The following is a 27,864-nucleotide window of genomic DNA, read 5'->3' as shown; positions in this document are numbered from 1 at the left end:
TTTTATACAATATAGCACTTATAATATGATTTGTGTTTCTAAATCTGACCGTTAATATTCGAGCCCACTCGACCACGAAAACCATCGGAGGACAATTGATTGGGCGTTGCGCTTCTAATCTCTCATGCTAATGCATGATGTCGGGAAATCGTTACACCCGCGGTGCACCCATCATTTTCATGGACGCGAATTAGCTACTGACAAGCTAAGTAGCAGCCTCACTACTGAAGTGATGTCACCAAGTTATGTGGGCCCCACCATGATGTGTGTTTTGTATCCACGTTCATCCATTTGGAGAGATCATTTTAGAACAAGAGAAAAAGAACGAGCCATATCCAAAGCTACAGTGGACCCCACCATAGAAAATAGTGGGGAGAGTGATGCCCACCATTAAAAACTTCTACAGGCCACAAAAGTTTTTGATCAATCTAATATTTGTGTTTTCCTTTATTTCATCTCTGTGTTAACTTGTGAATATGTTAGATTTCAAATAAACATCATGGTGGGCCTTAAGAAGGTTTCAACAGTGGACATCACTCTCTCCACTATTTTCTATGATGGGATCCACAAAAGCTTTAGATATGCCTCTCTTTGGCTCATGCCCTAAAATGATATCTCCCAGTGAATAGACGGTGTGGATACAACATATACATCATAGTGAGCCTCACAAAACTTGGTGACATTACTTCAATAGTGAGTATATGTAGCTAATCAGCCTCCCATTTTCATGGAAGCAGGTTGGCTGGTGGGGATACGTGTCGTGCAAAGACGAGCGCCCGACACTCCTGGAGCTCCGCGAACGGTTCAAAGGAGATCAAAGTTACATGGCCCCACAATGATGTATTTATTATATCAACACCGTTAATCCATTTTTCGAGATCATTTTAGAGTATTAGACAAAAAATGAATCATATCCAAAGCTCAAATGGACCACACCAAAAATAACAACGATGATAATGATTTTCACCGTTAAAAAATTTGTAAGCCCACCATAACGTTTATTTTCCATCCAATCTACTAATAAGTTCACAAATATATAGATGAAGAGGAAAACCAAATTTCGTATTGATCTGAAACTTTTAACTTTTGTGACCACCAAAAGGGTTTCAATGGTAGATGTTCAATCCCCAACTGCTTTTTGCAATGTGGTCCACTTGATCTTTAGATCCATCTTATTTTACGACTCAAGCCTTAAGACAAGCTTGCCAAATGGATGAACGGTGTGGATATAACACATACCTTATGATGGGACCCACAAAACTTGCTGTTATTAATACATCAGCTATACAGGTGGTGTTTTGTGGTATACTGGCAAATCTGCTTTCCATTTTCATGTTCGTAGTTACAATGACTTTGGAAGTGGATTTGCTAGTATACCACAGAGCATGGCATGGCTGGTGTGTTTACGTCACCAAATTTTGTGGGTCCCATCATTAGGTTTGTATTAGATATTTGTGGGTCCCATCATTAGGTTTGTATTATATCTAAACTGTCCGTTCATTTGAAGAGTGAGTCTTAAGTCTTAAGTCTAAAAATAAGACATATCAAAAGATTAAGTAGACGACACTGCAAAAAGAAGTGGGAATTGAACGTCTACCATTAAAACACTTTTAGGGCTCGTTTGGATGGGGGGATTGAATGGTATTGGATCGTATCCGGTGGACTGCACAAAAACCAACTTCATCAATGCCAAGTCAGTGGATTGTCTCCAATCCCACTGTTTGCCGCAATCCAGTGTCTGATAGTGTTGTTCGGTTGGATGGGCAGGCGTATCCAGGGATACCATTGAGGTGTCCTGTTTGGTCGGGCATGGGATTGCATGCAATCCCATGTATACCAACGGCTGTGGTGTTTGGGAAGCATGGGTGTTGCTGGAAACAGATTGGTCCCTCCCCCTGCCATGTCTTTGCATATAAAATGGTGGTCGGTGATTTGTGGGCTGCACAATGATGTATGTGTTTCATCCATTCCGTTCATTTTTTTTACAGATCATTTTAGGACTTCATACCAAAAATACATATTGAAATTTGAATCTCAGGTGGACCACACCATGGGAGAACAATAGAGATATGATATCCACCATTAAAATCCTCCAAAGGCATTGTGTGTTATTTATTTGACATCTAAGGAAGTGTTTAGGTCATACAGATGCAGATGAAGGAAAAAACACATATCAACTTCATCCTAAACCTTTTTATAGCCCCTAAAAACGTTCTAATGGTTGACGCTCATTTAACACCTTTTCTTGTAATGTGGTCCACTTGAGATTTTTTCCTATCTCATTTTTTTTTCTTCAAATATCTCAGTAAAATACCTCTTCAAATATCCATTATCAAAATCAGACATGAATAGAAAATCCAATGAATCATATACGAATAACAATCAAAGGAAGTTCTGAGAAAATCCTAGGTATTATGACATTCTAAGAACCAATAAAGTAAGATAGATTATAGAGACCATACTAGAGATCTTTATCAAATCCAAGGTCGGAGATCAATGACCTTCAATTTAGTGAAGCCATGTTACGAGTAACCAACAGATTTCGACAAAAAACTTATAGCATTAAGTATAATAAGTCACTATAGTTGAAGTATTTTGAAAGAATCCAACTGCACGTATGTAGTTGGAATCCAAAAGGTACTTCAAACCAACAAAAATAGATAAAAATAACCATACCAGAGATCCATAGAGGTCAAAAGACTAACAATTTCTATAGTGTATGGTCTGATTCATTAACAATTTAACAATGGGCCCTACTACAACCCAAGACGGTATAGGTTGAAGTCACATTGAATCTAGAAAGTATGACGTTTGGCTTCAATCCAAGGAAATACACAGAAAACTCATATATATCTCCAAAAAACTATTCAGCTTTCCCAAAACCTCCATTTTCATGGTACCACAACCCAAGACGGTATAGGTTGAAGTTATATTGAACCCAGAAAGTAGGGGTTAGGTTTCCATCCAAGGCAATACATAAAAAACTGAAATATATCTCCAAAACATTATTCAGATAACTCAAAACTCCCATTTTCATGGTACTTCATGGATTGAGAAATCACCTAGTCCAAAACCCCTAAATAACCGAAACCCTGAGCAGTGAAATATCGAAAAACCCAAACGAACCAATGACCACAGCAAGATTAAAGCAGATTTACAGTAAATATACCAGTGTATTTAAAAGTGTGATACTGAAATCGAACATGCACACATATTACACAATAACCGGAAGCCATGGCAGAAACCAGACAACACATGCATCTCGAAGGGCCATTGGCCTGTGATAACATGGGGGTTTGACAGTATGCAATCAAAACCCTATTCGGGCACTCAGATACCACCAAAACTATATGAAAAACTAACATGCATGAAGGATCTACAGTAGAGCATGACATATCATATTGGGAGGGAGGGAGAAGACTTACTTTTGCCCTCAGCCCAACCTTCAGATCGTGATGGCAACGGTGATGGATGATTATGGCTATCATGATCTTCCGGAGAGTTATAAGCCTTGTTCACATGAAAACTCACCTCCCACCCTAACTCTCACCATGTCTTTTGCTCTCAAATCTCATCTGCAATCCGTACCATGTAATATGGACAGGTCTAAAATGGGCTTGAGATGGAATCCAGCCCACGAGAGAAAGATTCGGGTAGATTTGGGAATCCATCCTTCAGTCCAAACGAAAATCCTCTCGTTCTTATCCAGTCGCTGCCCAGACGTGACATCACAGGGAATGTGGGATTCGACGGACAAATCCCTCTTACGTCCGAGTCCAAACTCAATCCCTCGTCCAAACAGGCCCTTAGGGCCACGGAAGTTTTGGATCAAAACTATATATATTTTTTCCTCCTCATCATCCAGGTCTGCGTGACCTTGTGAATGAATTTGATAAAATAACGCTACGGTGGCCCTACGAATGTTTTAATGCTGATAATCATCGTCCCCTCTGCTTCTCTGGTGTGGTACACTTGAGCTATGGTTATAACTCATTTTCGGCATCATACTCTAAAATGCTTTTGAAAAATGGATTAACGGTGTGGATATAATAAATACATAATTGTGTGGTCCATGTAACTTTGATATCCTTCGAACCGTTCGTACAACTCGGAGCTCGAGGAGCGTACACGACACGTATACACACCGGCCAGGTCGGTGGTGTGCGGTGCACCAGCCAATCCGCTTCCTAATGCCTGTCCTAATATCTTCCGAAAACGACAAAAACACCTCGATTTGACTTGTACGAGCCCGGGGTATTTTCGTCAAATAATTCGGCTCCACGCTTTCAGAAACGCAGTTCGCATTTCGTCCAGATAAAAGGGGTCGCTGCTTTCTCTACTCTCTATTATTTCAGACAGCCTTTACTTTTGGCTTTTCAGGATCCGACCTCGATATTTTGAAACGAAACGAGAAAATGGAGGGCGATTTAAACGCGAAGCTTCTGGAAACCAACTCAGAAGAAGAGGAGAGTTTGGGGAGAAAGATATGGACGGAGACGAAGAAGCTTTGGATCGTAGCGGGTCCCGGTATTTTCACGAGATTTTCGACGTTCGGCGTCACCGTTATCAGCCAGGCGTTCATCGGCCACATCGGCTCAACGGAGCTCGCGGCCTTCGCTCTCGTCTCCACCGTTCTTGTCAGGTTCGCTAACGGAATCCTGGTAAGCTCCGTTACCGCTATCTCTTCTGTTTCCTGTTTGGGTACTCTGAAAGCGTGTTACTCCATACACATGCGCATATATTTTTTGGCGCACGGCATACACGCCCATCAAAGCTTAGCCGTCTAATTAGTGGGCCCCACTGTAGATAGGTTTAAACGGTTGATTTGTGGATAACTATGGAACGCGTCAGAAGAATCCAAGGGTGCGGATTCCGTCATGAGATGATCATCTGCCCAATATGGCCCACGTCCAGATTTTGAGAATGGCGGGAAATGATCAATGCGTTCGTATGTATGATAATCACCATCCATTTGAGCTGTGTAGGGCCCACCCGTGATGCGTGTATAGAATCTACACCTTTCATCTGGTTAAGAATCAACCTGATCGAAAACACTGGTGGGATACACCAGAAGCGGATTGGCTGGTGTACCACACACCAGCTATATAGCTGGTGTAGATACGTGTCGTACGAAGACGAGCGCCGACGCTCCTCGAGCTCCTAGTTGTTGTACGAACGGTTCAAATGAGATCAAAGTTACATGGCCCCACAGTGATGTATTTATTATATCCATACCGTTCATCCATTTTTCGAGATCATTTTTATAACATTAGACAAAAACGAATCATATCCAAAGTTCAAATGGACCACAGCAAAAATAGCCAGCCAGGATAATGATTTTCACCGTTAAACAATATATAGGTCCCATCATAACGTTTATTTTCCATCAAATCTGTTAATAAGGTAAAAAATACATGGATGAAGAGGAAAACAAATTTCATATTGATCCGAAACTTCTGTGACCCCAAAAGGGTTTCAGTGGTTGATGTTCAATCCCTCACCGTTGTTGGAGTGTGGTCCACTTGATCTTTAGATCTGTCGTATTTTTTGGCTCAAGCCTTAAGACGAGTTCGTAAAATGGATGGACGGTTTGGATATAACGCATACCTCATAATGGGACCCACATAACTTACTGACGTCGAAGCACCAGCAATATAGCTGGTGTGTGGTACACCAGCCAATCCGCTTCCGGACACACTACCACGAGCAATGTACAATCACGCCGAACACGTGGCTAATCAAGTGGTGTGGCCCACCTGACGTCTGCACGAAAAACCTGTTGGTGGCAAGCAGAGGATCCGGATCCCTGGTTTGATGGCATGTACACAACACGGTGGGACCCACACTCCATCTGAAAGTTTCTGTGGTGCGCTTTCTATCCTCCCCAATGGTCCCCATTTTCCTTTCGATTTTGGAATCTCGGCCTAACATGTGGGGGACTATCTAAGCTCGATGATTACCACACAGCCGGTGGGCTCCACCTCAACTCCATTATTATCACACATCCGGACATTGGATCCTTTCTCCGACACGCGTCCCACACGTTTTCCATGGTCGACGTTCGGCGCACCTTTTTCCTTCTTATCCCACGTTTTCAGCTTTGCCGACTATTCCCTGGACAGAAATGGGCACATGGTTTAATCATGACGGTCGCCCCTTCTAGTCTCGGAGGCGGATTGCGTACTACCCTCGCCCGTCCCTAGCTCCGAACGGGCAGGTCTGTGGGTGGGCTCACCGTGATGTATTTGTACATCCAAGCCGTCTATACCTTTTGTTAGATTATTTTAAGGCATAAAAACAAAAATGAGGCAGATCCAATGATCAAATGGACCACACCACAGGTGACTCTTGCATTTAATGCAACTAACATTTAATAAGTGGTGCATTTTAATGCAACCAACCTTATTATTTGGTGTGGTCCATTTGAACGTTGGATCTGCCTCATTTTTGTTTTGCCAAGGAAATTGGTTATCTATTTAGCCACTTGCAGAATATTTATAATGATTAATTGATAATTAGAAGGTGGAGTGCGATAATTAAAAGGTTCGTGATAATTAGAAGGTGGAGTTCTTTCTCTAAAGATAAGTTGTACTTTGCCTTTCACAAAAAAAAAAAAAAAAACTTTTTGATATAACAGTATAATCAAACAAAAGGAAAAACTTATCGTCGATCACTTAAAACAACTACTAGAATACTTATTCTAAAAGAACTACCTGTAATATTGGATAAAGATCAAGTGTCACGTATGAGCATAAACTTATATTACAACTAAAAAATTACCATTACTTAATTATCACTATTCATCATATAGACTGAGTTAGGATAAGTTGATTGATTTGATTTATTTATTAGATTTAGTTGTTGTGTGTTTCTTTTTACTAATTTTTCTATTATTTATAAATTTCTTTTTATATCTAACTTTTGAAGATATTTTTTTTTACCTTATTGAACTGTCATGGCAATCATGGCATCTTTATCTAGGTCATTCTCTTATTACATTTTTCATTCTAATTGTTTATCTTCTCTTGGCCAAGTTTTATTTCCCTTGGTCGTAAATTGCTCTGTCCCCTTTCTACTCTTATATGTATCGACCGCACAATATTAAATATATGTTGGTTATAATACTATTCTGAAAAATAATAATAATAAATAAATAAATAACACTTTAAATATGGGAGGAAATATTTTTATGTACCGATCCCACTTGTAATGCCACATGTCAACTGTCTGTTAACTTTTCTCAATGTCAGACGGTAACGTACAACATTTGATACAGGTAAGTACCGGTGATAGGAAACAATGATAATTGAACACCGGTGATGTGCAATATTAAATATATGTCGGTTATAATTCTATTCTAAAAAATAATAATAAATAAATAAATAAATAACACTTTAAATATGGCAGGAAATATTTTCATGTACCGATCTCACTTGTAATGCCACGTGTCAACTGTCTGTTAACTTTTCTCAATGTCAGACGATAAGGGTAAGTACGATAAGGGTAAGTAGCATGTGATAGGAAACAGTGGTAATTGAACACCTTTGTTTGGTAAGTACCATAGGAAACAGTGATAACTGAACACCTTTGTTGTTAACAACGTCTCAGGGGAAACCTTAATGTTCTAATAGTGTTTATTTCCTGCCTAATACGTTGATAAGGTCACGTAAGCCTGGATCCTTCCTCTTGCTCGGGTGGGAGACTCCCGGGAGTTACAACACTCGTTCAAGGGTTCAAGTATCCATAGGCGGTGAAAGCCCACTACGGCGTGAGTGTGTGGGGGTGTGTGTGCGTGTGTTTTTTTAAAAAAGGTCACGTAAGCCTGGATGAATGGAAAAAGCAAATATAAGCTTGATCCAAAACTTTTGTGGCCCGTTAAAGGTCGATCAACGCTGATTCCTATGGTGTGGTACACCTAATAATTGGATCTGCTTCATTTCTTTAGATAATGCCCTGTAATGTTATCAAAAAATGAATGAACGGTGTGGATACATACTACATTTACCAAACTGGGCCATAATTCATTTGTTTAGGAAATGACGTGGCAGAGTAGGCAGGCCGTAGGAGTGACCAAAACACCTCACACGTGTGAAGATACGTACTAACCACAGACGCGGTTTAGCTACTCAACCCGACAGTATCGAGTCTCCCTGTTACTGAAGTGACGTCACCACGTTTTTTGGGCCACCACGGTGTCTGTGTTGTATCCGCACCACCACTTGGAGAGATCGTTTTACAGCATGAGCCGAATAACGCGGCAGATCTAAAGTTCATGTGGACCCACCACAGAAAGCAGTGAGGACACTAACGTCACCGTTGAAACCTTCCCAAGGGCACCATGATGTTTATTCTAATCTGACCTTTTTGTAAGTTAACAGGGACATGGAATAAGAGAGAGCACATATATCAGCTTGATCGAAAACTTGGCCCAAAAAAGTTTTTAATGGTAGGCGTTTGATCTCCACTGTTTTCTGTGGTGGGGTCCACTTTTGCTTTGATCTACCTCATTCTTTGGCTAATGCCTTAAAATGATCTCTGTGAATGGATGGACGCTGCGGATACAACACGTACATCACGGTTGAGCCAACGGAACGTGGTGACGTCACTTCAGTAGCCAGACTAGCTACTGTCGAGTTCAGTAGATATTCCGCGTCCAATCAACACCGTACACGTGGCACATATTTAAGTGAATTGAAACGGTGGGTCCACATTTATGGGCAGCTTGTCAGATGTAATTGATTGTTTTAATCCCCGTGTGGACCGAAGGTAATAAATTAGAAGTTATTCCCTGAGTGGACCCCCAGATGTCACTATCAATAATAAGTTACAAGTTTTTCACGGGATGGATCCTAAGCGGTGGTACAGCGGGATAGAGCTGCCGTATCTCTTTTCAGAAACGGATGCTACTCCCCCTGTCACCAGCCCTTTGGCTGATGGTCCGTGGTCTGTGGGACCCACCATGATGTATGTGTTATTTTATGGCTTTATCCCTAAAAGGAGAAGGATATAAATCTCAGGTGGAACACACCACAGGAAAACAATAGTGACTGGATACCCACCATTAAAATCCTCTAAGGCCCACTGTACTGTTTATTTGACATTCAATTTGTTGATTAGGTCATACATGCCCAGGGAAAAAACAAATATTATCTTGATCCAAAACTTTTATATCCCCAAAAGGTTTTTAATGGTCGGCCCTCTTTCAACACTTTTTCCTGTAATGTGGTCCACTTGAGATTGATATATATCTCATTTTTTGTCTCATACCATTGAATAACCTGTAAAAATGGATGGACAACATGGATGAAACATGTACATCATGGTGGGGCCGACAGAGCACCGTGGAGTAGCCCATCCGTTTCCCTTTTTTAAATGCAGTTAGTAATAATTACTTCCCCTACATTTACAACTTAACTGATTAGACTACTTACTTTTTGACATGAGAACCAAAAATATTACAAAATCTCGGTGGATCCCACTGTGATGCATTTTGCTTATCCACACCGTTCATCCATCATTCTCCATTATTCCAGTTGAATTTATAGCATGAGTAAAAAATTAAGGCATATCTAATACTCAATTGGATCACGTCATAAAAAAAAGGGAATCGTATACTTACTAATAGAAATTTTGTTGGGCCACTTGAGTGTTGGATCCGCTTCATTTTTTGTCTCATGCTCTAAAATATTGTAATAAAGCAGACTGACGAAATAGATATATCATTCGCATTATCTTACAGTTCAAAAATTAAAATTACATCTTTTGAACCAATTTCACAGGCACAAATTCCCATGAATTTTCAAACGCAGTGAAATTGTAATAATTACTGTTCCCATGTATTCCCATTTATTTGAAAAACAAACAGGGGCTTGTTGTATACGCTGTATTTGCTGTACTCAGCAAACTTCAAAAGCTGCCAAATATAAAGGCATTGGAATGTGGATCGTCTCTGAAGAGACGCGGGTTTCCTGCCAAAAGCCTCTGGTAGGAAGTGCGATGTTAGGTGGGGTCCACTACTGTGATGTTTGGGAGAAATTCACCGGGTCCATCCATTTCTCGATTGTGCCATGCGATAGGAAACGGTGGGGATTTATTAACTACCGCTGAAACATTCATGCCGGTGCAAAAGCTTCTTATCAAGCTAATGTTTTTGTAATTTTACTTCCTCTCAGTGGAAATAACCTCTTGGGAGATAAATTTCAAGCTAGATCCCAGAAAGATTTCAATGGTAGGAAACTGTTTCCCGATTTTCCCTTTGGCATGGCCTACATGAGTTTTAGATCTGACTCATTTTTTATTGCGTGTCCTAAAATGATATGGTAAGTCTGATAGACGGAGTGAATTTCTCCCCAACATCATGATGGGCCTCACCTAGCATCCCAGCACAACAACTCCCTTCAAAAGGCTTTGGCACGAAACGAAACCCATGTACAGTGAATTCCGTAGATTTTCCATCTCCTAAGAGATTGTGTACTACACAATGCAAGTTTGAACGTATGGAACTTCTCTGATTCTCACCATGATTTATGTGTTAGATCCGCACTGTCCATCAATATTTTCAGGTCATTCTAGAGGGTGAGCTCAAAAATGAGTGACATCCAAAGCTCAAGTGGACCACATCACATGAACCAGTTGGGATTGAACCGAGTACCGTTCAAACCATCCTATGGCCAATTGTGAGCTCATTTGCCATCAAAATTGTTCATAAGATCACATAGACCTGCATTAAGGGAAAATAATGTCCAATTCTTACCGTTTCCTTTGTTAGGGTCCATTTGAGCTTTGGATCTACTTTGTTTTTGGGCTCAGATCATAGAATGATCAGAAACAATGGATGGACTGTGTGGATCAAAGAAATACATCATGGTTGGCCTAATGTTTCATTTGTTGCCTCATATATAAAAATTCTATTTATTTTAATTAAAATTTTATATTTTAACATTATTTATATATAATATATGTAATCATGTATACTTTTTTACTCCTTTATCTTTAGCAACCGTTAATTGAAAACTTCTTATTTTTTCATGGTTTTCGAATTTTGGTTTACTGCGGCTGAATTTTTAACCACGTTTTAATTAACAAGAACACACTTTCCGAACGGACTGTTTTTTCTTGTGCCCTTTTGATAACTATGCATACACTATCCTTCCCCCCATGTGGGCCCTACTTTAAGATGTGGTTGGGATCCAATGTGGGACCCACTAGGTAATCGCACAGGCTAGGCGGAGTGGGTAGACCGAATGAGTGACCAAAATACTTCACACGTGCGAGATTACGAGTGTGTGAAGATATGTATTCACCACCCTATCAAATGAAAAGATGGGTACAGATGCAATTGATTGCATTCAAAAAACGAGTGGTTGTCATTATTCAAAAAACGAGTGGTTATCATTAGTCCCTCGTGGTCCCATATATGGCCAGGCAGGAAATTTCAAGGTCTGACTATTCGTGGAAGCGGATTAGCTGGTGTACCACACACCACTAATATGGCTGGTGTGGGTACGTGTCGTGCGAGACGCTCCCCGAGCTCCGAGTTGCACGAACGGTTCAAAGGAGATCAAAGTTACATGGGCCACATAACGATGTATTTATTATATCCACTCCGCTGGTCATGAGAGAAAAATAAGTCATATGCAAAGTTCAAGTGGACCGCACCACAAATAGCAGTAAGGTCACACACATAGGGCACATCGAGTCGAACCTAGTCGAGTTGGCCTCAGCTCCAATCGGCTCGGCCACTAGCTGACCTCAGCTCAAACTCTATTTGGCTCGGTCCTTAAGCCTAACTGGCCAGCTCAGCTCGTTCAGTTAGCAGCTCGAGCCAGTTTGAGCCGAGTTCAAGTCAAGATCGAGCCAAGTTCGCCGTTGCAGCATTTCCACAAACACCTAACTGCACCTTCAAAATCTCATTGTATTTGAGACAACAACAATGGTCTTATAGATATTTTATCAAATACCTTCTAAGCAACATAAAAATCATGAAAAAAGGGTGTTAGTTTCACATACATACCTTCCTTGCCACCGGCCACATTTCTTCGAGTCATTTCATAGAACACTTGGTGAGCAACATCAGTATCAAAGTAATCGAGTCACCGAACTAGTTTGATCCAAGTTGGAATCGAGTTGGGTTCGATCCGAGTCGAGTCGAGTTGGGGCCAACTTGAACTCGGCTCGAACTCATTTTCAAGCTCAAAACATTAGCTCAACTCGCTCAAACTCAGCTTCGAATCGAGTCGAATCAAGCTTTTTTGAGTCGAGTCGAGCGAGCTAACCGAGCTAGGTCGGTTTGTGTACACCTCTAAGCCAATCCGCTTCCAAGTAGCACTATGTTTTGCAGAGATATTTCTGTGCTCAGGTTCACAAATCTAATCCTTCAAATACTGCAGATCCGAAGATCAGGTGGACCACACCAACAAAACATTGGGAATAATAATGTACACGGTAGAAATCTTTCTGGAGCTGACCATGACGTTTATATGCCATCTAAACTGTTCATAGAATTATTACCGCTAAGATAAATTGTAGAAATGAATATCATCCTGATCAAATTTCTGTCATTGCCAAGCATTCAATCCCTGTGTGGTACTCACCGAAGTTCTGGATCTAGGATCTACCTGATTTTTGTAATCCTGTCCTATTATGGTCTTGGAAAACCAATGGACGGAGTGGATATATCATGAACATCTCTATGGGCCCCACACAGCTCTTGATATCTGTCCCGGGTCACGTGCAATCTACTCCTTGCGCATGGGTGCAGCTTAGGATACTTGTGTGCCTTATATATAGGGCTGAAAGTCAGTCAGGTTGGGTCAGGTTGGTGCTCAACCCTAACCCAACCCAAGGTTCCTATACCTCAATCCCAACCCAACCCAACCCAACCTCGAGTTGGGAATTCTCAACCCAAGCGGGCTCGATCGGGTTGGCCGGGTAGATATATGCTAATATTTTTGTTATTATATTAATCTATTATATTTTCAATACACGTATTATTTTTTGTACCTATAATTTTATTAATTATATATGTAGTTATTTATTGTAAAGAAATTCATTTTTTCTAAACAAACAAGCTAAAATACAGGACAACTACTCCTTTAAAGTCATATTGTGTATCACGCAATCTATTTGGGAGAGAGTAATCTGGCATATCTTATTAGCTTGAATCATCGGAAATGGCATGGACCAATGAAATCCAACGGCATTGGAATTTCCCTTGGCTTCAACACAAATGATCCACACTCAATTATAATTAATTTATAAGGAACTTATATATTGATTGGGTTTGGGTTGGGTCAGGCAACCCGAGACCAACCCAAGTTTTACCGGGTTGGTGTTTGTATGGCCCAAGCCTGAGACTAAACCTAATATATCCTGCCCAAACCCAACCCAATGTCGGGTCGATCACGGGTCGGTCGAGTTGAACCCACCCAACTTTCAACCCTACTTATATAGGCGTCATCCCTCCGTTTCTACAGATTGCATGATCTAGAAAACAAAGCAGCTCCAAATCTGGACCACAACAAGAAATAGTAGTGATTGAATATCCACCATTGAAAACTTCTCCGGGGCCACCATGATATATGATGGTGCGTTTACATGACATAGTCATGTGACCACACCATGATGTATGTGTTGTATCTATATCATCCATCCATTTTGTCGAGATAATAAAGTGAGACAAAGAATAATAATAATAATAATAATAATAATAATAATAAATAAAAATTGAGGCAGATCCAAAGTGAAAATGAACCACACCACAAAAAGTAGTGACAATTGAACGCCTGCCCTTGGAAACTTCTTAGGATCCATAAAAGTGTCTAATCAAGCTGATATTTGCAGTGACATTTGAACCTAGAGCTGGGCATCGGACCGAGTCGACTCGGATTTGGCCTAACCCGACCAGGTCCGGATTTTACATGTCCTAACCCGAACTCGAACAGAACCGGGACCGAGTCTGAGTCAGCTGACTCGGTCAGACCTGAACATGTGCTGGTCTGAACCGATCCGAGTCCGACTCGGAGTCGGATTGGATTGCGCAAGGTTCGGATCTGATTGCTGAACAATAAACATTCAGTGGCCCAGTTTGGTCGCGTGCACGCATGGTTAACGTTAGATTCGACATAAGGAAATCGGCTAACGTGCGCTCACCTGCGATGCCGCGGTTCCCACCAAGGACGGCGCGAGGCTTCCGTACAACCGCCCCCATCCTTCCTGCTTCACGACCTGCTTCTAATCCAAAACCCTCAAAATGAATAAAAATAACAATAAATACCAAAAAATCCATTTTTAATTAGAAAAAAAAAGAAAACCCCTGACACATCTGTTCGATCGTTCCATGCCTTTTTCTTCTTGCCTTCTTTGGATCTCGCTCCGTTTGTTGCCATGTGTTGACCTAAACCTGCATAAAAAATTTAAGAAAAAAATCAGAAATTCAAAAAAAAGGAAAATCAAGGGAAAATGACCCCAGATCTTGAGAAAATTATGGTTTGCAGAGGGTAGGTGATCAGCTGAGCGATGATGCCACCTCCAGCCCCAGCTAAACCGTTGATCAAAGCGTCGGACATCTTTTCTTCTCAAAAGAAAAGAAAAGAAACGGATCAGAAATGTCAGAAATTGGGTTTTTATTTTCACGTTGGTGGATTTTGAAGGGAAATGAAATTAGGAGGGAGGGAGAGAGAGAGAAGAATATGGGAGAAATGTAAGAAATGCCCACTTGGTTTTCCTTCTCTGCATTTGGTCGCCACTCTCTCTCTCTCTCTCTCTCTCTCTCTCTCTCTCTCTCTCGCTCTCTCTCTCTCGGGCGAGAGAGTTTGGGGGAAAAAATCTCTCTCTCTCTCTCTCTCTCTCTCTCTCAGGCGGGAGATTTTTGGGGAAAAAATCTCTCTCTCTAATTGGGCGGGAGAGTTTTGGGGAAAAAACGGGTAGGGTGTGAAAAAAGGGGTATTTATAGGTATACCCCTCCGGGTCGGGTCTATTCGGGTCGATTCGGACCCATTCGGTCCGGGTAATCTGACCGGATCTGTTCGGGTACAGTGCTATCCGAACCTAATTCGAAATTAAATCGGATTTGGCCGATTAGAATCGATCAGACCCGATCAAACCGTCGGTTCTGTTCGGAACGGTACCTAGTCGGGTCTGGTCGGGTCGGATCCACCGGATCGGACCCAAGTTGCCCACCTCTATTTGAACCCTTGCCCTTGTAAACTTCTCATGGGTAGTTTGGCACCATGGATTTGGGGGGATTTGAAATCCCCTGGTTGTTTCGTAGCACAAAGTAATTGGGGGTTTCAAATCCAAATTCCTCAAAGAGTGTTTGAATTCCAGAGCTTAGATTACAACTAAAATCCTTTGCATGTGTAATATGTGCGTCACCATATTATTATTCTATTATGTACATGGCCCACTAATGATATCCAAAAGCAATTAGATTATCAATTGCATCACTATAATTACTTTAATATGATGATCAACACAATTCAAACATTGTCCATATAAATCAACGGCTAAAAATCGTTGGTTAGTCACTCGAACATGATCTTGTGCTTGTGGCCATCTAAGACTTAGAATTTCATCATTTTTAGGCAAAGCACGTATTTCAACATGTTTATTACAAATGTTGTGTCAAACAATACATCCGTCACTAATTAGAGATATTAAAGTTGATTTAGTAATTAAATTCAAACCCTTGTAAGTATATTATGCATTGCTACTTTTGGATTAAAGTTGATTCCCAATTAGGGCTGTACACGAGTCAAGCTAGCTCGAAAAGCTCGCTCAACTTAGCTAGACTCAACTCGGATTAACTCAGCTTGAAAGGCCGATTCAAGGCGAGTCAAGCTTGTTTACTAAAGGTCGAGTTGAGTTCAAGCTAAGTTCGACCATAGTGTATTTCAACTCAAAGTTGACTCGACTCGGCTCGAGTAATATATTTTAATAATATATATTATATTAATATTATATATAAGTTTTTTTTTTTTTTTTAAAGAAGTTAAAATTTAAAAGTTTTTACTAAAAAACCCTACCCGTCCCCATTCCCTCTTTTTCTTTCCCTTACCCTACCGACTCGACTCGAACTCGAGTTGAAAGCTTTGGCAAACAAGCCAAGCTTCAATGTTGAGCTCGAGCTTGAACTCAAGTATAGCATGGACGAGTCAAGCTGAGCTTGGCCCACCTCGACTTGACTCAGCTCGATGTACAGCCATATTCCCAATTTAAGGTGCCTAATACAATAGGAGGATTTCAAATCCAAGTGGGTTCCAAATCCATGGGCCCTTGGGATCCACAAAAGTGTCAGTTCGGGCTGATATTTGCATTTTTTTTTTCCTTTAAAAAGCAAATAAACATCGGTTACTTTCTGTGATGTGGCCTAATTGAGCTTTGGATCTGTCTCTTCTTCTTCTTTTTTTTTGTCATACCATAATGTGGCCTAATTGAGCTTTGGACGTCTCATCTTTTTTTGTCATACCATAAAATGAAATTGCAAAATAAATGGACATTACAGTATAACACATATAAAAGAATTTATATTCATATCAAAGAATTTATATAACCACGGCAAGTACTTTGCATATTCATGATCGGAAGCGGAGGGAGAGTGATATTGCGTACGTACGGCTTCCAACTACACTGGCAATAATAATTGGGCACGGGATCCACCGAGGTGGGCGGGATCCCTGACTGTGGAGCTTACAGTGATGTGTGTGTCTTAAATCCACACCGTCCAACCATTTTGAAAGTGCATTTCAATGTATGATCTCAAAAATGAATTTGACCCAAATCCTAGATAGACCACACCACAAGAAATAGTCGTGATTGAATCCCTACCATTAAAAACTTCATAGATTCCAACGGAATGTTTATTTTCTATACGAAGAAACCACACAAATATTATCTTGATCCAAAGCTTTTGTGGCTCACAAGAAGTTTTTAACGGTCAATTAGCATTGTTTCTTGTCCTATGGTCCATCTGAGATTTGGATTTGTTTCATTTTATATATTTTTTTTATCATGCCCTAATACGACCTTTCAATATGGATGGATGGCATGAATGTAGTCACATACATCACGGCGGCCCCCACGGTCAGGGTTCCACCAACCTCGCTCTAATAATCATTACTCATTTACAGCACATCACGGTCTCGTGGCAGTGGCTCTGTAGGGCCCACTGTGATGTGTGTATTTTTATCCAAGCCGTACATTGGTTCTGCCTCATTTTCCCAAAATGGATGGGCATGGATAAAACACGTACGAGCGGGCCGCAGCCGTTACTTGCTAATGAGAGAAACGTCAAGCTGGTCTGGCCATCAGATGGGCCACGTAGGATTCACATTTTTATCTTGCGAGCGTCGATTCACGTACGCTTCAGTAGTTTGCTACAGTAAGTAGTCTGGGTCCCACATAAGTAAATAGGCGAAAATACCCTGATCATATCTTTATAACCACAAGGGTACTATAGACAATGCCACACACGTGCTGACATGCTACATACGTGAGATCCAAACCGTTCATATGTGGAGCCTACCATAAAGTTCCTACGCATGAAGAACGTGGACCATAGGTCACTTTTTTTCCCAACCGTCCATTCATCTCATGCAAGCGTATCAGACCTAACAAGTAAACCAGCCTGATTTTTGTGTCAAGACCTGATGAGTGCTTCGGATCTTGCACAAACATGCCATGTCAGCACGTGTGCATCATGGGCCAATTCCACGTGGGCCCTTTAAGGCCCATTTCGATTTCATCTCTGATATCAGATTCCTTGTTCGATAACAGCTGGGCATGGCCAGCGCGCTCGAAACACTCTGTGGTCAGTCATTTGGTGCCAAGCAGTACCACATGCTCGGGGTCTACCTTCAACGGTCGTGGATCGTCGAGCTCGTGTGCACCTTCGTCCTCCTCCCGATCTTTATATTCACTGCCCCGCTCCTCCGTCTGCTGGGCCAGGAAGCAGAGATTGCATCAGTGGCGGGGACCATCTCCCTGTGGTTTATACCAATCATATTCTCCTATATCTTCTCCTTCACATTGCAAATGTACCTCCAGGCCCAGAGCAAGAACATTATCATTGCCTATCTGGCAGCCCTCACACTGTCACTCCACATCTTTCTCTCATGGCTCATGGCCGTAAAGCTGGAGTGGGGCATCCCGGGCGTGATGTTGTCCATGATCTTGGCGTCTTGGATCCCGATCATTGGCCAGATGGGATTCGTGATCTGGGGCGGGTGCCCGGACACCTGGACGGGGTTCTCAATGCTGGCTTTTAAGGATCTGTGCCCGGTGATCAAGCTCTCCCTCTCATCTGGTGTAATGCTTTGGTGAGCTTTTTCCTACTCTCTTTGATCTGGCCCATTGTATTTTGATTTAGGCTGAATTTCAGGCCAAGCCCGTCGATGGCTGGGCTTGGGTTTTAATGTTTAGACTCATCGCTCGGCTCACGCCTGATTTCCACGAGAAGAAATATGTTCTAGAAATTCAAACTATTTTTAATTTGAGGCCCAGCTTAGTCATGAATCTGTGCCCATTTCCATCTGTCATCGATGGGCTTGCCCCTGGAGTCTGGGCCCACTACTATATTTGACGTCTACCATTATCAATTAGCCCGCTATGTAGGTGATGGTTCTTGATTAAGATTAAGGTCCATGGGCTGGGCCTTTCTTAAATGTCCATTGAAATTAGTTCTGAGCTTGGGCTGTTTTAGTGCAACCCTTTGGGCTTTTTAATCTGGCTCTTCACAGCAATGGGTTTGTGCATGGTCTAGACTCTTGTGTTAGTTTTGCATCATTTTTTAAATTATGGTGATTCATCCTCTTCACATGTGGCACTGATGCAATGTCCAGACCATCTAAATTGTGGGTCCCAATTTAGATGGAGCATATGTCTAAAATGAAATGGATAAACAAATCCTAATCATTTGGTTGATTGCTATTGAATGGCTGGTTCAAATCAAAACAAGGAGTGATCAGAATTCAAAAGGAGAAACCAGATTGATAGTATTATATCTTTTCATTGCAATATTTCAGTTATGCTCCATCCACAGTTATATTAGCAGTTTGGATGGTGCGGATTGCCAACAATTACACCATCTGTACAGATGAAGAGTCGCAGTTGATTTTAAATGGTACAAACTAACATATTGCAGTGGTATATTTCTAAGAACTAATGTAGGGCCGTCAATGGGCCTGGCCGGACCACGAAAAATCAAAATTTTGAATAGGGCCGGTCCACAAGACCCAGCTTAAACAGTTCAAAATCCGAGTCGATGCCAACCGCAGGTCAGGCCCATTGGCGCATGGGTGGATGCAAATCCAGACCGTCTCTCGCACTCATCTTTATTTAATAGAAAAATCAGAAGAGTAAAAAGGCCCATAAAAAGCCCAATAGAAACTAGCCCAAGCCCATTATGATAAAACAGATTTTGGTCCTTGACCAAAACAACATTTCTAACCGTGTGATCTGTTTTGTCTGCAACAGTCTGGAGCTGTGGTACAACACTGTGTTGGTTCTGCTAACAGGCCACATGAAATATGCTGAAGTTGCAATAGATGCTCTCTCCATCTGGTACTTGAAATCATCACATCTTTCCTTTCATTTAGTTTTGCTGGGCCCACGGGTAGGATTCATGCATTGCTGATTGCCTGCCTCTAGCTGCAGAGGTTCGTAAGTAATATCCTATGAATACAGGGTCGATCCTACAGGGAAATGAATTGTAAGAAGGAAAAAATCAAATGCAAAACTAAGTAATAAAAACTAAACTGATGATTTGATTTTAGGATTTTTAAATGGATGCAATTCAACTGAATTAAAATAACACAAAAACTTCAAAGTTCTACACATAAGTTAATGTTCCAAAACCATGATGACTTGGATAACACAATTAGGATTTGAGCCCTATGGTCAGCCTAAACGGAAAATAAAATAGTTTAAATATTTTAGTAAACGATATAAAAGATTAGAAAATCATGAATTTGCACCATTGATATATATTCTCAAGTGTCAGTGATTTTAAGAATTAAATATCAATGAGATAATGAAAATCAAAGAAATATAACAGGTTGAGAACCTCATACACAAGGGTCTTATACATCAAGTGAGCCGCATCACATGGGCCTTTTACAACACACCGGGCCTCATCATATGGCCTCATATATAATACATCGGGCCTCATACACGTCACAATGGGCCGCAAATACATCACAATGGGCCTTATCAACTGGGCCTCAAATACATCACAACGGGTCACATACCTGGGCCTCAAATACATCACAACGGGCCACATACCTAAGCCTCAAATACATCACAACGGGTCGCATGACATGGGCCTAATACACATCACAATGGGCCGCATAACATGGGTCTATACACATCACAATGGGACGCATGACATGGGCCTATACACATCACAATGGGCCGCACAACTATCATATTGGGCCACATATATGGGGCAGAAATACATCACAATGAGCCTTACTAAATGGGTCGGAAATACATTAAGTCGGTCGCATCAATGGGCTGCACCAATAGGCCATCATATGCATCAAGTGGGCCACATCAATGGGCCATCATATGCATCAAGTGGGCTGCATCATTGGGCCTCAAGTGAGAGCTTGGATTATACCAATAATCATTTCAATAGTTGCAGGTGTAACATGTATATCACTGTACACTATCATTCTATGGGGCACATGGCTCACTAATGATTATCAGCATTGTCCAAACTGTCCAGCACCATCCAGCACATCTGGATGGTGTGGATGAAATAATACATCACGGTGTGGTCCCACGTCCCTCGCTGGACAGAGTTGATATAAAACATATACCTCACAATAGTCCCACGTGGGTGTGGGCCACACATGTCATCAAGGTGGCCTCACGTGCATAGCACGAAGGGCATGGATATAAAACATATACATCAAAAGGGGACCCACAGAGGTTGCTGAAGTCAATACATAGCTACTGCTGTGTAGCCCCAGCAATGGATGGACGGTATTAGATATAATACATACATCTGGTGGGTCCACACCAATGGGACCCACCAGCAATGGATGTATAGTATGGTATAACACACAGCTCATGATCGGACGCACAGAACTTGTGGGCGTTAACACAACAGCATAGCTGCTGGGACCCACGTCCCTACCAATGGACCTTGTGGATGTAAGGTGGGTCCACACCTAGACGGTGAAGCACATACAGCACATGTGAGCCCCACAGATAGACGACATGTATACAATACATGCATTAGGGGTAGGGCCCACGTCTACAGGTGGATGGTCGTGGATAAAACACGAACATCAAGGTGGTTTCCACTGTCCAGATCACTGGACGGTGTGGAAATAAAACACATACATCATGTGTGGGCCCCACGTCCACGTGTGGATAAGGTGGCTGAAGCACGCACATCACGTGTGGGGCTCCACAGATGGACGGTGTGCATCTAGCACACATCACGGTAGGTACCCACCGTCCAGCAGCTGCTGGACGACTGGGATATAGAATAAATACATTAAGGTGAGGTCCACACACCACGTCCAGGGACTGAACGTCCTGGATTGGCTGATCAGGTGGGCCACATCAACACCATCCAAAAAGAAAGAAAGAGATAGATAGATAGAGAGAGAGAGAGAGAGAGAGAGAGAGAGAGAGAAACGTGAAGGGGAGGAACCCCGCCACTAATGGGCCCTCCCTTATTCAATGCATACATCAAGATGGGTCCCACCATATGTGGGCCCTCAAATCATCAAATCCAAACAGAATCATCCACCATTCTCGTTTCTTCTTAATTCGACAAAATCCCTAGTTCCTCGGCTTTGACTTTAACGGAGGATGATGGAGATTGGACGGTTGGATGGTGGATATGGGAGGTAGGAAGGTAGGCCACACTAGTTCCTCTTTGGTAGCTTGGACGTTTCTCTAGGGAGCTTGAAAATGGAGAAATGAGAGTGAGAGAGAGAGAGAGAGAGGAGAGGATGTGATGTAAAGAGAGAGAGAGGAGAGGATGTGATGTAAAGAGAGAGAGAGAGAGAGAGGGGGGATGGGATTTAAAGAGAGAGAGGGATGGGTGTGAGTGATGGAGTGATGGGGAGTGGGTGATGGGTGTACTTGATAGGTAAGGGTTGTAAGAGAGAGAGTTGACTTTAGGGTATTTGTGTAAGAGAGAGGTAATGGTTGCTTGTACTTGAGGATGGGATATGGTACTTGACATTTGATGTGATGTGTACTTGATTGATAGGATTGATTTGATTAGAGATTCTCTTGGGTTTTGCAACATGCGGTGTTTTCCTCGAACTGAACGCGAGCCCACATCCTTTGGCCTGGGTATCGCTTCAGCGCTCGAAAACGGCATTGGAATCGCGGTAATGGCGCGGTCGCAAGGATACAAGTCTTGGGTCGAGCCGACTCTGGAATATGGGATACGACTATAGAAATGGGCCCATAAAATCAATACCCTAACAATCAAATATCTCCAATGGTAAAATTGGGAATAAAGGCATCATGTTGCGCCGCCTGGACACTCTCCCAACTTTTGACATCTATCACAAGCAACACAGAAAGCGTGGGTGTCTTTAAACATGGTGGGCCAGTAAAAACCACATTGCAAGATTTTTGCAATGGTTTTCTTAGCAGAAAAATGGCCACCACATGCTTCCATGTTGCAAAAGGAAATAACACTCCAAACTTCATCCTCTGGAACACAACGTCTAAAAATTTGATCAGTCCCATATTTATATAAATACAGGTCATTCCAGAAGAAGTTTCTAACCTTGGTTTCAAAACGCTTCCTATCTTGTGACTTCTAATGATATGGCATTTTTCCCGTTATAAGATAGTTCACTATATCCGCATACCAAGGCAATTTGGAGATTGCAAATAATTATTCATTAAGGAAAGTGTCCTGGATATGCATTTTCTCAGTGGAATCATCTAACACTAATCTCGAAAGGTCATCGGCCACTACATTTTCTACTCATTTCTTATCTTTTATCTCTATGTTAAATTCTCGGAGTAGAAGGATTCATCTCAAAAATCTCGGCTTTGCATCCTTCTTAGATAGTAAATATTTCAAAGCCGAGTGGTCTGTGAAAATGACCACTTTAGATCCCAACAAGTAGGACTTAAACTTATCCAAAGCAAAAACTGTTGCAAGTAACTCTTTTTCAGTTGTTAAGTAGTTCACTTAGGCCTCGCATAGTGAATAATGTAGGGCCGTTTATCTTTCCTTTGACCCAAAACAGCCCCTATGGCATAATTACTTACATCGCACATTAGTTTAAAAGGAAGTGTCCAATCTGGTGGGCGCATGATAGGTGCAGTGGTAAAGGATGATTTAATTTTATTAAAGGCACTTGCACACTCATCTGTCCACTTAAATGAAATATCCTTTTGAAGAATATTAGTTAAGGGTCTAGTAATGGAACTAAAGTCCTTGATGAATCTTCTATAAAAACCAATATGCCATAGAAGTGATCTAATATCTCTAACAGTTCGAGAGATAGGTAAATTAGTTATAATGTCCAGTTTTGAACGATCTACCTCGATTCCATTTTTTGGAGATAACATATCCTAAAACGATTTCTTTTTGAACCATGAAATGACATTTCTCCCTTTTAAGACAAGGTGTTTCTCTTCACACCTAAATAAGACAAGATAAATTGTTGAGGCATTCCTCAAAACTACTCCCAAAAACAAAGAAGTCGTCCATGAAAACCTTAAGAAACTTCCCAACCATATTTGAAAAAATACTTAACATACACAGTTGGAAAGTTGTTGGGGCGTTACACAATCCAAATGGCATCCGTTTGAAAGCAAACGTGCCAAATAAACAAGTGAACGTGGTTTTTTCTTGGTCTTCTAGGGCTATCTCTATTTGATTATATCCGGAATATCCATCAAGAAAACTATATAAGGAGTGACTTGCTACCCTCTCTAAAACTTAATCAATGAATGGTATAGGGAAATGGTCTTTCTTTATGACTTGGTTCAATTTTCTATAATCAATGCAAACACGTCAACCAGTGGTGACACGTATTGGTATCAGTTCATTATTAGAATTTTGCACAATAGTTATTCTAGATTTCTTTGGGACTACTTGAGTAGGACTCACCCAAATACTATCGGATATTGAATAGATGATTCCCACATCCAACAATTTGATCACTTCATTTTTTACAACTTTCAACTTTCATCATGTTTGGATTGAGACGCCTTTAAGGTTGTCTAATTGGTTTAGCATCCTCATCGAGGTGGATTCGATGGGTGCATATGGAAAGGCTTATACCCTTGATGTCAGAAATGGTCCAGCCCAAGGCTCCTTTGTGGTCCCTTAAAACATTCAACAATTTAATCTCTTGATCATTGTCTAAAAATGAAGAGATCACCACAAGATAAGTTTTATTTTCACCTAAGTATACATACTTAAGCTCATTTGGTAGTGGTTTTAAATCAAGCTTTGGAACATTGGTTGGTGATGGCAAAGGTCGCAAGTCCTCGATAGATAGGATTTGAGTGCGCGGTCTCCATTGGTACATACCTGTCAGACCCGTATCCTAGCCTGTACCATTTCATAGGTTTCTACGGTCCTCCTGGTCTAATTCCAGCAACCTGCGATCTGTAATCAGCGTTTGCTCGTGATCCTGAGTCGTTTCCCGTATTTCAGAGTTGGCTCGACCTGAGACTTGTATCATTGCGACAGCGCCATTGCTGCAGTTCCGACGCCACATCTCGCGCGTTGAGGCGATACCTGGGCCAGGGATATGGGTTTGCGTTCAGTTCAAGGAAAACGTCGCGCGTTGCAAAACCCAAGAGAATCTCTAATCAAATCAATCCCATCAATCAAGTATACATCACATCAAATGTCAAGTACCACATCCCATCCTCAAGTACAAGCAACCCTTACCTATCTCTAACACAAGTATCTTAAAGTCAACTCTCTCTTACAACCCTTACATATCAAGTACATCCATCACTCACTCCCCATCACTCCATCACTCACTCCCCATCACTCCATCACTCACACTCATCCATCTCTCTCTCTCTCTCTCTCTCTCTCTCTCTCTCTCTCTCTCTTTCTCTCTCTCTCATTTCTCCATTTTTAAGCTTCCTAGAGAAATGTCCAAGCTACCAAAGAGGAGCTAGTGTGGCCCACCTTCCTACCTCCCATCTCCACCATCTAACCATCCAATCTTCATCATCCTCCGTTAAAGTCGAAGCCGAGGAGATAGGGATTTCGTCGGATCAAGAAGAAACGAGAATGGTGGGTGATTTTATTTGGATTTGATGATTTGAGGGCCCACATATGGTGGGACCCATCTTGATGTATGCATTGAATAAGGGAGGGCCCATTAGTGGCAGGGTCCCTCCCCTTCACGTTTCTGTCTCTCTCTCTATCTCTTTCTTTCTTTTTGAATAGTGTTGATGTGGCCCACCTGATCAGCAAATTCAGGACATCCAGTCCCTGGACATGGTGTGTGGACCCCACCTTAATGTACTTATTCTATATCCCAGCCGTCCAGCAGCTGCTGGACGGTGGGTACCTACCGTAATGTGTGTCAGATGCACACCGTCCATCTGTGGAGCCCCACACGTGATGTGCGTACTTCAACCACCCCATCCACACGTGGACGTGGGGCCCACACATGATGTATGTGTTTTATTTCCACACCGTCCAGTGATCTGGACGGTGGAAACCACCTTAATGTATGTGTTTTATCCACGACATCCACCTGTAGACGTGGGCCCTACCCCTGATACATGTGTTGTATACATGTCGTCCATCTATGGGGCCCACACGTGTTGTATGTGCTTCACCGTCCACATGTGGACCCACCTTACATCCACAACGTCCATTGGTAGGGATGTGGGTCCCAACAGCTATGCTGCTTTGTTGACACCCACAAGTTCTGTGCATTCAATCATGAGGTGTGTGTTATACCATACTGTACATCCATTGCTGGTGGGTCCCACGCATGTGGACCCACCAGATGTATGTATTATATCTAATACCGTCCATCCATTGCTGGGGCTGCACAACAGTAGCTGTGTATTGACGTTAGCAACCTCCATGGGTCCCCTTTTGATGTATATGTTTTATATCCATGTCATTCGTGCTATGCATGTGAGGCCACCTTGATGACACATGTGGCCCACACCCACGTGGAACCACCGTGAGGTATGTGTTTTATATCCACTCCGTCCAGCAAGGGATGTGGGACCACACCGTCCAGATGTGTTGGACGGTGCTGGACTGTTTGGACAGTGCTAATTTACATGCCCAATGTTTGGACAGTGCTGATAATCATTAGTGAGCCATGTGCCCTATAGAACGATAGTGTACAGTGATACACATGTTACACCTGCAACTATTGAAATGATTATTGGTATAATCCAAGCTCTCACTTGAGGCCCATTGATGCGGCCCACTTAATGCATATGATGGCCCATTGATGTGGCCCACTTGATGCATATGATGGCCCATTGGTGCATCCCATTGATGCGGCCAACTTAATGTATTTCCGGCTCATTTGGTAAGGCCCATTGTGATGTATTTCTGGCCCATATATGTGGCCCAATATGATATTTGTGCAGCCCATTGTGATATGTATAGGCCCATGTCATGCGGCCCATTGTGATGTGTATAGATCCATGTCATGCGGCCCATTGTGATGTGTATTAGGCCCATGTCATGTGGCCCATCGTGATGTGTATTAGGCCCATTGCATGCGGCCTGTTGTGATGTATTTGAGGCCCAGGTATGTGGCTCGTTGTAATGTATTTGAGGCCCAGTTGATAAGGCCCATTGTGATGTATTTGTGGCTCATTGTGACATGTATGAGGCCCGATGTGTTGTATATGAGGCCCATATGATGAGGCCCAATGTGCTGTATGAGGCCCACTGGATGTATGTTTGGGTTTGGCACAGGTTGAGAAGGAATGGTGCATTTTTCCCTAGCATTTAGTTGAGTCTCAATCCTAGTCACGGCTGTCTTTAATTCCTGATTTGATTGGATTAGAGACTGATTCGTTTGAGCTTGAGAGTTCATGAACACGGTTAATGCATCCTCCACAGATGATCGCTTTGGCGAGGGCACATATGGTGCATTGTTAGGTACCCCAAAGAAGTTGTTTTATGGAGGCTTTTAAGGTGCATTGGGCGTATTAATTTGTGGTACATTCCTCCAACTAAGATTAGGATGGTTACGCCAATTCGGATTATACATGTTTCCCATTGGTTGCATAACTGACCTTTAGTAGTTATTTATAGCATTTGCTTGCTCATGCTCATGCGTGATATTTTGTACAACTGAGATTATTGGACAATCCTTTGTGTCATGGTCTGTACCACCACAAATCCTACAAAAATTACCTAAGGAAGTGTTTGCTTTAACCATATCAACCTTCCTAATTTCCAAGGCTTCGACCTTTCTAGCCAATGCAGCGACTTTTGCATTAAGGTCGTCTTCTTCTCTTAGGACATACATCCTCGCTTTCTCTCTAGGAATGGGTCTAATTTGGTCTGGTTTAGCAGAGACATCCCATGTCTACGTGTTCTCTGCTAACATATCTAGAAAATCTCAAGCCTCATTATGATCCTTGTCAAGAAAGGTTCCACCACACATCATCTCTATAAACTGGCGGGTATCCATGGTGAACTCCTTTCGGAACGCATCAATCACATGCCATGGTTCATAACCATGATGTGGACAAGTAATTAGAAGGTCTTTGAAGCGCTCCCAAGCTTTAAAAAACAGTTCATTCCCCTTTTGGGAGAATGACATGATTTCTTGTTTTAGTGCATTTGTTTTGTGCTCGGGAAAGAACTTTTTCAAAAACTCTCTACTTAAGGCTTACCATGAAGTGATGGTATTA

The 27,864-nt window shown here is 41.9% G+C and overlaps 1 protein-coding gene and 1 non-coding gene across 2 annotated transcripts in view; both read left to right on the top strand.

Moving 5' to 3' along the window:
- Positions 1-4,313: 4,313 nt before the first annotated feature.
- Positions 4,314-27,864, top strand: part of LOC131251123 (protein DETOXIFICATION 21-like) — a 34,299-nt gene continuing 10,748 nt past the window's right edge. The window contains exons 1-3 of the mRNA XM_058251645.1: positions 4,314-4,661; positions 17,776-18,317; positions 19,474-19,560. Of these exons, the coding sequence (XP_058107628.1) occupies positions 4,416-4,661; positions 17,776-18,317; positions 19,474-19,560 (875 nt within the window). The 5' untranslated portion in view covers positions 4,314-4,415. The remainder of the gene's footprint in view (positions 4,662-17,775; positions 18,318-19,473; positions 19,561-27,864) is intronic.
- On the top strand, positions 27,685-27,791 carry LOC131252355 (small nucleolar RNA R71). The gene has a single exon (XR_009174380.1). It is a non-coding gene; the product is annotated as a small nucleolar RNA R71 (small nucleolar RNA).

Source organism: Magnolia sinica, chromosome 7, assembly GCF_029962835.1.
Source record: "Magnolia sinica isolate HGM2019 chromosome 7, MsV1, whole genome shotgun sequence".
NCBI classification, from domain to species: domain Eukaryota; kingdom Viridiplantae; phylum Streptophyta; class Magnoliopsida; order Magnoliales; family Magnoliaceae; genus Magnolia; species Magnolia sinica.
Note: the sequence above shows the minus strand (reverse complement) of the source record. Positions and strands in the feature narration are given on the sequence as shown.